The 12,318-nt window shown below is 42.4% G+C and overlaps 1 protein-coding gene across 1 annotated transcript in view; it reads left to right on the top strand.

Annotated features, from left to right (window-relative positions):
- The window catches only part of LOC118535837 (uncharacterized), a 117,094-nt gene that overhangs the window by 90,894 nt on the left and 13,882 nt on the right, over positions 1-12,318 (top strand). Inside the window, exons 20-23 of the mRNA XM_078074148.1 lie at positions 3,287-3,445; positions 3,825-3,947; positions 4,822-4,927; positions 6,785-6,851. Of these exons, the coding sequence (XP_077930274.1) occupies positions 3,287-3,445; positions 3,825-3,947; positions 4,822-4,927; positions 6,785-6,851 (455 nt within the window). The remainder of the gene's footprint in view (positions 1-3,286; positions 3,446-3,824; positions 3,948-4,821; positions 4,928-6,784; positions 6,852-12,318) is intronic.

Here is a 12,318-nt window from a genome sequence, read left to right as displayed (position 1 = left end):
CCTCTGACATCTGTTTTGTCAATAAATGTACCCAGTCTTGTATTTCTCAGTTCTCAAGTTTCTTTTTGATATATTGTTCTTTGCTGAAAATTTTTATTCCTGTATTTATTTCAAGAGTGTTCATTGTTGTTTTTTTGAGCATTTTGTGTAATAACTGCTTTGGGTCTTTGCATGCTGAGTAATTTTGTATTGTATCATGGACGTTACGAATATTAAGTTATATGACTCTGGCTGCCACTTAAATCCTATGGAGAATGTTGATATTATTGTGTTAGCAGAAATTGACCTGTTTAACTTCAGGCTGCAAGTTCTGACTAGCCTTCTGTGTGTGGGGGCTGTGATTTCAATGTCAGTTTTGAATTCATAGCCTTTGCTATTCTGAGTTTATGCCACCCACCCATACCAGCCTGGGATCTGAACCATTGTCTTTCCTGTAGTTCAGTTTTCAAAGTCTACAGTATGTGGTTTAGGGTCAGATCTATGCATGGAGTGAGCACAGGAGTTCATAAACAACTTTATAGGGTCACGTTCCCTAGCTCCTCCCTCTCTGTGACTTCCCTGGTTTTACAGTTCTTTGGGGTTCCCTTTTTCCAGTTGTCTTGCAAAAAAGCTGGTGCTTTAGTTACTCTGCAATGTCAGGCACTTTTGTGACTGTGCCCACAACTGGGCCAAGTGACATGAGGGCAGAGGAAATAAAGCAATGGGAGTTTGTCCATTCTCTTGGGCCCTCAGCTCCTTCAAATGAAGAGTGAGGTTCCCCTCCCTTAGAGTTTTAGCTCCTATAGACTCCCATGGGGCTTGTTTTGGAACTGTGATATGAGAGAATAGAAGGAAGAAAAAAGAAATGAGGGATTTCCCCACTCTCTTTGAGCATTTTGATTCCCCTTTCTGGCTCTTTGAGCATCAAGCAGAAGGCTTCTCTTAGAGCTGTCTGTCTGTCCATGATGCTTGCTTCTCAGCCTCTGGTTGCCTTGTGAAGCAGGCTAGGGAGACCAGCAGGTATGAACAGATGTGACCCTAGGTTATTGAGACCAGTGGCATCTGCCTGCCCGCACAGTAGCTGGAGGGTCAGCAACTTCTTCATCTTTGGCCTCTGGAGATCTTACTTTCTTAAAGCTCAGCTATGCATTAAAGAAAAGTATTTTGTATATTTTATCTAGCATTTAAAGGTATTTATAGTGGGAAAGTTGTCAGGTTATCTTTTCTTCCATATTGCTAGAATGAAAAGTTGATTTATGGTCTAATCAAGAAATAGTAAATTGTCATCATCTACACAATGACAACCTGGCAGAATGAAAAGAACACTGACCCAAAGGCCATAGGATCTGGGTTCCCAGTGCTGCTTTACCACTCACCTACTCATAGGAACTTACTTAGGCAAAGCTCAGTAGTTTTATCATTTGTAAAATATTATTCTATTATTTTGTTGGTGTATCCTCTTTTCTCTCTTCTCTCTGTTCTATTCTTTGGAATTTCTTTAGATTCATTCTCTGTGTTTCTTAATTTTTGTTTTTTATTTCCCACCTCTTTGTCTACCTTGGAAGAATTTCTGGACTGATTCTCCTCTTACTTTAGCTGTGGTTATTCTGCTATTCAACCCATCTATTGAATTTTTATTTATTTATTTTTGGTTTTTTTATGAAGCAGGTCCTCTTTATTTTTTTCTTCTGGTTGATGGTGTGATATCTGAATAGCTATTACATTATTCTATAGGGACACTGCCTTACCTTTGCCTGTATTTATTTGTTTGCTTATTTATTTAGAATTTCAAAGTTTGGATTTCCAAGTGCTTTAAAAATGTCCTCAATAACTTGTTTTACATAATCTTCCTGAGGATTCAATTATAGTTTCTCCAAAGTTTTGTTTTGATTATATTATTAATTGTGGCCTTGGATATTGCAGGGTTTTTTGTTTGTTTGTTTCTCTTGTGGTGCTGATTTTCCTAAACGTTTGGTGAGTCTTGGCAGTGAGTTCTGGAAATTTTGCACTACTGACTCTTGGACGGCCCTCTGTGAAAGTAATACCTATTACTGCAGTCAGACTTCAGTAATTGTGGGGCAGTGGCCAGAGATACGTGGTCCGTTGGATGTGCCAATAGCCAGTCTTTTGACTATAAGGCTCCCTGCTCTTCCTGGGTATTCCCAGACACCCAGGGCACCATCTCATCTCTCTGGTCTATAAAGCACACTCCCTGCTCTGTTGGGTGGTATGTTCCCTTGCTGCTTGCTATTTAGTAAGGAGGATATTGGGAGGGCAGGGTGCAAGGAGAAGGTGGAAGGAGATTGTATGCCTGAACGATAGCCTTCCAAATGACTACCATGTCTGTTGCCCAGCATCCCCTTCTGCTCCCTGTATTCATAGCTGTTAAGCTTGGAATGTTCCCAGAACACACCCACCTCCTCCAGCAGTCTGTTCTTGCCCACTCTTTAGGCTGTGGTTTCAACGTCAATTCCAATCCTGTCTGCTGTTTGTTTTTCAGGGATACTCTAGTTCTCTATGGGGGGATCCCATCAATTATTTCAGATTCATAATGGATTTAAAAAAAACTATATCTCTACTATTTCTTTCAGGGATTTGGGGCAGGAAGGGATAACTGAAGTAATACTCAATCATTGATCTTGAGCTGATCTGCCTGTGATACTTTTGAATTAACATACTAACATTGAATTATCTCTCTGTTTGGCTATTATGTTCACTGGGCAAAAAATAATAATGTGTACATCCAATTTGTTAAAATGTCTGCTTCCCAAATCCTACAAGTGTAGGGACTATCTGTTTGTCCCACCCTGTCTCTGTTATTTGGCACTATGCCAGCTCATGATAGCTACTCAGTAAACATTTGTTAAATTAATATATAATATACTCTTGAAGCGTATAATTTAGCTGTTTATGATCATTGTTAATTAATATAAACCAATATAGATTAAGTAATTTTATTCACAGCATAACTAGGATAACTATATGTATTTTTTAAAATACATACATATATTTTAAAGCTAAATCCATAGGAGAGAATTAAGTTACAAGCTGTAGATATGGTCCAGGGCAGATCTGAAACTATGGTCTTGGTTTCCCTAGCTCTCTGCCTTTACAAAGGGACTTATTAGCTCTGCAGCTCTAAAGAGAATTACTCAGATACATAAACCATGATGCCTTTGCATTATGTAACATAATGCCATCAGTGTACTTTGGATATGGAAGTGAGATGTGGGAGTATGGAAACCAGGCCAGCCAGGGCGAGAGTGAAACCACAGCCGCCTTAGCTCCATTTTGCTCTGTATGGCAGGAGAGGGACCAGGTGAAGATCTCAGCCACCTCTGCCCTGGGCTACATGTTGCATCAAGTTGACAAATACAAGCCTGGACTCTCCACCCGAAGAGAGATCTACACTTTTCTAGTCCCACTGCTGCTTAGCATTCTGGATAACAACACCAAGGTAGTCAAGGTACTGGTGACCTCTGTCCTGCCAAGCTCAGCCTGATTCATCCCTCTTTCTGCTAGAGCATAGCCTTTGGCTCTTTTTCATGAGCCCAGCCTTGGCTGTACATTTTATATCCACCTCTTTGTGTCATCCTCCAGGCTGGCTCTGAGCACTTATACCCTCTTTTGGGTGCCATTGATCTTATCCTGATATGGTTCTGCTCCCTAAAGCTATTTATGTCCCATGTCATGAATAAGGTCCCATATTTCACCTGGTCCCAGCTACGTACCCTCAACCAAGCCCCTTGGGGGCTAGCTTCGTGATCTTCCACTTAGCCTCCTGGCCTGGCTCTGTAGAGCTGTAGGAGTGAGGCTTTGGGAATTCCCTTCTCTCCATCCTGTAGGCCTATGGAGGTGCCCTGACTGAGTGGACCAATGTGATTGGCTGGTCATCACTCACACAGATATTCCGGCATACCACCCTCAGCAATCACATCCAGGTATTGGAAGAAACGTGCAAGTACCTGGTGAGTGAGAGTCCCTGAGAAGCCAGGCCACAATACTCATGTTAGGGACTCAAAGGTAGGCTGAGAGGCTAAATAGGGGAGGGCTGACAGAAGGTACATTCTTTCTACTCCTTAATTCTCATTCTCCATCATCAGCAAACTCTGAGAATGCACTTTCGGGGTGCCAGTCCCTCATTCTTCATATCTGATTCTCTTAGCTGTATCCCAGTTTCTGCTTTCAGAGGCGAGGAAGGTCATGTGAGGGTAGTAGATGGCAATGGGACAGAGGTTTTCTGGTTACAGCTGGTAGAAAAAGATGTAGGCAGGAGTCACTGGGCTTTTGGTCATGGTGTTAAGGTCCTACTTCCTATGAAGTTGAGAACAGGGCAGATCAGGAATCCTTGTGGAAAAGTAAATATTTAAGGGCTAAGCAAGTAGGTTAGGAACCAACATTAGTAATTTTAATACAATGGATTTTGATGTTTATTATCTTCCATAGGGAGAGCACTTTACAGTTTACAAAGCACTTCTATATCCATTATCCCATTGGAGCCTTACAATTATGTGAAAGAGGTTGGGCAGGTTTTATTTCAACTGTTACAGATGAAAAAAGTGAGGCCAGTGTCAGGGCCAGCATTCAATCCTGGGTCTCCTGGCTCCACATCAGTTGTTTCTTCCCTTATGTTGGTATGAAGGAGCAAAATTCTCTCTATGAACTTCCTGCTAAGTCTGCCCTGTTGCTGGGATGGGGGTGTCTGCAGCTATAAGTTCGAGCACCTTCAGCTGGCTGAAGACAGAACAGTGCTGCTTGTGGACAGGGTGAGAGGGTTAGGAGCGTTCCCAGGGCCCCCCAGCCCCAGCTCCTGGTCAGCACCACCCCTCTTTGGCTTCACAGGTGAACACAAGCAAAATACAGCTGGTGGGGGACTTACTGTCCCAGAGCTTTGGCTTCCTGAAGAGCCCTCAGTCCTTCCTACGGGCAGCTGCCATCAACTTCATAGGTAAGGTGCTTCCTCCTGGCGACCCCTCCCTCTTCTCTTCAGCAGGGGAGTCCTCCTTGACCTTCGGCAAGGGCTAAGCCAGAACGATGGTCCCGTGAAGCGGGTCACCTCCTTCCCTAGCCTGATCTGATTAGAGAGGCTGTCCTGTGACCAGGCTCAAAGTCCCTGTTAGAAAGGCTGGAGGAGGAAGAAAAGGCCATGTGCCTTTGCCCCGCGCTGTGAGGGTCCACCCACACTGTCTACACTCTGCAGAGTGCAGAAGAGAACCATATTCGTTTGAAAGGGGAAAAACTCTTCCTTCCACGGGAACCCTGTGGATTTTCAAAAATATTTTTGTTTTAAACTAGAATCGTAGTACCGTATGTGTTAATGTTAGAAAATCTAAAAAAATCAGATTGGCAAAAAAGAAGAAAATACATAATGCCAGAAATTCTAGCATTTGGAGTTAACCACTGTTAACATTCTAGAATTTTCCCCTAAGAATACACTCACACTTCATGTATGGTATGGAAACCAGGCCAGCCAGGGCGAGAGTGAAACCACAGCCGCCTTAGCTCCATTTTGCTCTGTATGGCAGGAGAGGGACCAGGTGAAGATCTCGGCCAATGAAATGGCTATGTGTGGCCATTTTCATTTCAAAACATGAAGCCATTTTCAAAACATGAAGTTTGGTGTACCGTTGTTTTCCCTTGCTGTGTCACAAATACATACCATTGGATTTTGATGTTTATTATCTTCCATAGGGAGAGCACTTTACAGTTTACAAAGCACTTCTATATCCATTATCCCATTGGAGCCTTACAATTATGTGAAAGAGGTTGGGCAGGTTTTATTTCAACTGTTACAGATGAAGGATATTTTTGAAAACAAAAAACTGCTGCGTAATATTAATTCCATTTATGGGTCGGTTTATGGAACTATTTAACCCGTCCGTATTTTTGAATATTGAGACTGTGTCATTTTTTGTTTTTTGTTTTTTAAGTAGGCCACCTCATCTTTTGTTTTTATAAGCCGGGACACCGTGATTAAATCTCTACATGCCATCATGATTATTTTAAGATCAATTTCTTAGTAAGTAGAATTGCTAGGCCCAAAGGGTATGCAAAATTTTAAGGATTTTGGTGCTTTAACTGCCCTCTAAAAAGTTTGAATCGTGGGGTGCCTGGATGGCAGAGTCGGTTGAGCATCCAACTCTTGGTTTCAGCTCAGATCTGATCTCAGGGTCGTGAGATCGAGCCCCACGCCAGGCTCCATGCTCAGCATGGAATCTGCTTGTGTTTCTCTCTCCCTCTCCCTCTGTCCCTCTCCCCTGAGTGCCTCTCTCTCTCTCTGAAATAAATAAAATAAATCTTAAAAAAAAAAAGTTTGAATCGTTTTCCATTGTTACCAGTACTGCAGGCAAGTATCCATTTTGCAAATATTTGCCAACTCTGGGTAATATTTTAAAAATCATTACCAATATGATAGGCAAAAAGAGTTGCTGTTGTTCTGAGGAACATTCTTTTTATCAGAAGTGAGGTGAAATATTCTTTTCCTGTTTATTGGCAATGCATATTTTATTTTTGCAAATTAATTGCCTCATACCCTTTGTCTATTTTTCTACTGGTGTGGGAACCCCATGGAGTTTGACACCCTGGGTTCCTGTCCTACCTGTCACCTGCCAACAACATTTTTCTGGGTCACCGCTGCTCTGAGCGTTGTTCTTCCACTAGAACGCCAACACGTAGGCTACAAGGCATCTCATAGAAACATTTCTTGCTAGAACTGGTTTTCAAGCTTCCTTGTTTGCTACAGAGGGGGTAAGGGTGGCCCAAAGGTCCAGGAATTCTGGAATGACTGCATCTGTCCTGTCTTTAGAATTAATAGCTAAGAAGCTAAACATGAGTCAAATACATGAGGATGATGTTGGAGCTGTTACAGAATCGTGAGTCCGAGCCTTGTCCCTGAGCTCTGGGTGACACAAGACAATGGGGCAAGACAGAAAGCCGGGGGGGGGGGGGTGGGCGTCTCCTTAAGGCCATATTTTGTTATTTCAAATAAAGTATATTTTTACTATTGTAAATGTTATATATAAAAGTAGAAAATGGGGCACCTGCCTTGCTCAGTCGGAGGAACATGTGACTCTTGATCTTGGGGTCGTGAGTTTGAGCCCCATGTTGGGTGTAGAGATCACTTAAAAAAATAAAATCTTGAAAGACTAAATAAATAAAAGTAGAAAATTGAGCTAAGTAGGAGGAAGAAAACGAGTTATCCATTGTCATGCTAGTTAGGGAAAAACACAGCTAACAAAAATGTTCTAGTCACTCAACATTTATCATGTGCCGTCAGCTGCTAGCTACAGCAGTATTCAAGGGAGAAACACCCTGTCCCTGAAGAACTTGTAGTTTTATGTTCTTTTTTATTGCAGTAAAATATTTTAAAATTAATTTATATTTACAGAAGAAATACATGAGTATAGTCTGTTTACAAAAAAATAGAAACATTATTGATAAAGATGAAGTTTTTGTTTTTGTTTTTAGGGTAAAGTTCCATTCACCCCCAAGTCTGGCTCCTCTCCCCTTTCCCCTGTCTGTTTGCTGTAGTCCTGCATTCTTTTGCTGTACACATAGAATATATATGTTATATACTATATAATTTATGATATATACCATATAGATAGATGCATAGATATACGCAACTTGCTTTTTTCCCCACTCAGTATGTTGGTACATACAGATCTGCTACAATCTTATAACCCTTGGTAGATTGTTATTTAAATCATTTCCAGTTTTTTGCTATTCAAACAATGCTACCATGAACATTTTTATATTCATCTCTTTGTATATAGGTGTAAGTATTTCTTCAGGCTAGTTACAAGAAAGTAGACTTTTAAAAAATTTTTTATTTAAATACAATTCAATTAATGTATAGTGTCTTATTAGTTTCAGAGGTAGAATTTAGTGATTCATCAATTGCATATAACACCCAGTGCTCATTACATCATGTGCCCTCCTTAATGTCCATCACCCAGTTACCCCATCCCTCCACCCACCTCCCCTCCAGCAACCCTCAGTTTGTTTCCTAGAGTTAAGAGTTTCTTATGGTTTGTCTCCCTCTCTGTTTTCGTCTTATTTTATTTTTCCTTCCCTTCCTCTATGTTCATATGTTTTGTCTCTTAAATTCCACATATGAGTGAAATCATATGGTATTTGTCCAGAAAGTAGACTTTTTTCATACCTATTGAGCTTAACAGGGTTTAAAGTGAAACGACATTTTAACCCTTCCCTCCAGTGTTGACACGAATTCTAATCACCACCCCTCCCACTTTATAGGCTTTTGTTAGTGATTATTTTAGTTTTTTTTAACCTAGAATTTAGATACTATGATTATTGTTGTTACTTTATACAAACAGTGTAGATTTATGTGCAGTGTTATATGCTCCCCATTCCTTGTTGTATCCCTGACCATCCTTCATTTTTTTCATCCTGAAGTACACTTTTTAGAAGTTTCTTTAGTGCCAGTATCTTCATGTTATGCTCTCTTGCTTTTTGTTTGTTTGTAGTGACTGTTTCTTACCTCCATTCTTGCAAGGTAGCTTTACTAGTGACACAATCCTTTTTTTTTTTTTTTAAGAGTAATCAGTACACCCAACGTAGGACTCGAACCCGCAACCCTGAGATCAAGAGTCGCACGTTCCCCTGACTGAGCCAGCCAGGGGCCCCTACTAGTGACACAATTCTAGACCAACAGTTTCTTTCCCAGCACTTCGAAGATACCATACTATTGTCTTCTGGTTTTCTTTGTTGCTAAAAGAAGCCTGCTGTCATTCTAATTTTTGTTCCATTGCAGGTAATCTAGCCCTTTTCTCTGGCTGTTTTAAGATTTTTCTTTTAGTTTTTAGCATTCTTTAAAAGTCCAGAAAATAGTATAATACCCCCCCACCCCCCAGCTTCAAAAAGTATCAACTCATGGTTATCTTGTTTTCTCTATTTCTCTACCTGCACCCCTCCCTGCAGATTATTCTGAACCAAACCTCAGACTTCATATTATTCATCTATAAATATTTTAGTATATATTTCTAAATGATACTCTTTTTAATATTAAAACATTTAGGGGTGCCTGGCTGGCTCAGTCAGTAGAGCATGCAACTCTTGATCTGGGATTGTGAGTTTGAGCCCCATATTAGGTGGGGAGATTACTTAAAAAAAAAATGAACTTAAAAAAATTAAATTAAATTAAAACATTAATAATGTTTTAATAATAGACATATTTTGGAGTACAATGCAAATTATGCATGAATTTTTAAGATAAAAGAGATTCTAAGCATTTGTAGACTATATGGGACTTGAGGTAACTCATCCAGACCCCGGAGGTTACCAACTTATTCTCTTCTGCCTCTGAAGTTAGGTGTACTTCAGAGAAGCATTTCCTCATCCTGAACTAATTTCGGAGGCCGAGTCATTTGTCCAAGATCACAGAAGCGAATTACTGGGCGAGCCAAGAGCTCAACTTTCCACTTCAGGGATCTTTGCACTAACTCATGCTCACTCCGTTGTCCTTTAATTTGACCAAAGTCCGAGAAAGAGAGAATGGGAATCTGGGGTGTGGCAGAAGAAGAGCCGATATTCCCAAAGCATATCAGAAGAGAAATTTTACCTCACCTTCAAAACCCTTTGGTCCCTAAAATAGCCGAACAGCCACACCTGTGTTTGCTATCGCAGGTACTTCTGCCCTTGCTCGCAATTAAATGAGTTTCTTAATTATTGAAAACCTACTGGGTACCAGGTACTCTTCTAAGCACTGGGATACTGCAGCAAACGAAACTGATGTTGTCTGTTCGCACCCCCCCCCCCCAGCGGAGGAGGGGAGGGGCCGTAACCAAGTACATATATGTGAACAGGCACTATAGAGAAAGTAAGGCAAGGCCAGGGGCCAGAGGGTCAGAGGGCAGGGCAGGGGTGCCCCTCTGAGAACGGGTGCTGGAGCAGAGACCCAGGGGCAGTGAGGGCGTGAACCGCCTGATACCTGACGGAAGAGCACTTGGCATGTTAAGGAAGAACAAGAAGTCATTGTGATTGGCGTGGAGTGAGCAAAAGGAAGAGCAGGAGATGAGCAGGGAGGAGCGCAGTGTGGCCAGAATCATACTGTGCTTTTCGGCCGCGGTGAAGATTGAGGATTTTGCTGTGGGTGGTAAGGGTACTTGGGGAAACACAGTTCATAACTCCTCTAAGGGGGTGGGAAGGGTTTAGGGTGTCTGTGATAGGTGGTGGGTAGGCGATTCACTCAAGCGCCCGATAGAAATGATGTTTGAATTATTTGTTCTTCACGATCTTCCCTGCCACAGTTTGCTTCCTTTGATCGAGAGATAAGATAGAGGGAATGTTGGCTTTTATAGCCCTGCCCCTGGGTGCCAGTGCTTTTGTATAAAAGAATGGGCGTGTATGTCTGTGCCCCAGCTGTGCTGCTCGTGCTGTTCTGGTGCTGCATATGCTTGTCCTCGGGAACTTGCCCTCCGGTTGGAGCCCACTTCATATTCTGGCACCTGCTTCAAGCTGATATTCTGGATACGCTGCCTTTGAAGGCATAGTGGCATCATACTTCAGAGGACATGCCCAGCAGACATCTGCAGATAGACATGTTCTCGTTTCCTGTATGATTTATTACAGCTCTTTATCTTGAGAAGAAAAAGTGGTGAAGTCAACGACTTTTAAGGGTCCTTTCTTCCAAGTCAGTGTGTAATGAAGAGCATGGACTCCAGTGTCAGCCAGCCGGGTCTGAAATACTAGCTCTCTCCGTAATGAGCCATGTGAACTTGGGCACGTTACTGCCTCTGTGCTTCAGTTTCTTCATCTGTATCATGAGCATAATAGTGCTGCCTTTAAACATTGTTTAAGTATCAGAGACAAATGCGTGTAAAGCGTGACGCTCTGCTTAGCACAGAGGTGTCCCACAAAACCTTTGTGTTGAGTTGACGCAGGCTTCTGGGCTAAGATGGGGCAAGGTGCCGGCAGTGGCAGGTAAGGAGTGTACTTGGACCTCTGGTCAAGGAGGAATGAGTTTGTTAGCCGCTGTTGACGGTAGCCGTGCTCTCTCCCGCCCTCCAGTGACTAGGTAGTAGCATCTGTGCCCTCAGGGCTCTAACCCTGGCTTCTGACCCCGGCATTTTGTACCTGTACTGCCTTCTCCTCATTTTTTACAACTGAAGTCTCTACAGGGCAGTGGGCCCCTATCCCCAGCAACTGGAGAATTTCAGCGGAAGTATTTTAGAATGAAAACCCTAGACTCCTCAGTATACCAGAGAATTCATCTTGCCTTCCTCATCCCACCCAGTCTCCAGGAAAGACTGCCTACATTACCGACACAAGAGGGACTTTTTCCCAAGGAGAGTAATTCCAGTTAAGTCTACAGCCATTCCAGTGCCTAACAAGCCTTGTGGTCAAGAAATGGTTCTTCACAGGATTTATATATCTGCTGTGTAGCTGAAGCCGAGTTCTTTCTCCTGTTCTAAGTATAAATGAGATCAACATGAAGCTGTAGACTTTGATGGGCTTGAAGGCCCTTTTGAGCCAAGATTCTTCCTGTTCTCTTTATCCTTTGGGTGCTAAGCAATTTAGCACCCTCTGTTCCCACCCGAATCTAAGCCCCTGGCCGCCCTTCCCTAACTGGACCGCTCTAACAACCCCCACATCTGCTGCTTCTCTCTACTTCTCTACACAGCAGCCAGATTCTCTTTGAAACATGTACACTGAATCATGTCACCCCTGGCTTAAAATCCTTCAGTGGCCTTCCACTGCTCTTCGGGTCGAAGTCTGGTCCCTTACGCTTGGCCCCAAGGCCCTGACTGGGCCAGCTTCTGACTCTCTCCACCCAGAGCCTGTGGCACCTCCCCTCTCACTAGAAGCTACAGCCACACTGGTTACTTTCTACACTGAGTAGGTGCCGCCTCCCTGACCTTTGGGAATGCTTCTGCCCTTGCTCTTCACGTGGCTTCTTGCCTCTTAGTTCACGTGTCACCTTCTCAGAGAGGCCCTGACCCGCCTATCTAAAGAGGTCTTTCCTGGTTATTCACTGTCATTACGCTGTTAAATTCTTTGTACTTCATTTATGTTTCCTTGTTTGTTTTTGTCTTTCCTCCACTAGAACGTTAAGTTCTTGAGGGTAGGGAACCTTTCTTGTTCACCCCTGCATCCCCAGCACCTAGCGTAGTGGTCCGTAATAGCTGTCAAATGAATCAGTGCTGATTGTTTCTAATGGTGAAAAACTGCAGACAACCTAATTATTCACTAGTAGAGACTTCATCAAAGAGATTATGATAGAATCATGTGATTGGATATTACCTTATATAGAGGAATATTTTATGGGATGAAAAAATGTAAATCTTATTTTTGTAAAAAGAAGTGTCCATATTTGGT

Source organism: Halichoerus grypus, chromosome 6, assembly GCF_964656455.1.
Source record: "Halichoerus grypus chromosome 6, mHalGry1.hap1.1, whole genome shotgun sequence".
NCBI classification, from domain to species: Eukaryota; Metazoa; Chordata; class Mammalia; order Carnivora; family Phocidae; genus Halichoerus; species Halichoerus grypus.
This window is presented reverse-complemented; position numbering and strand designations above follow the sequence as displayed.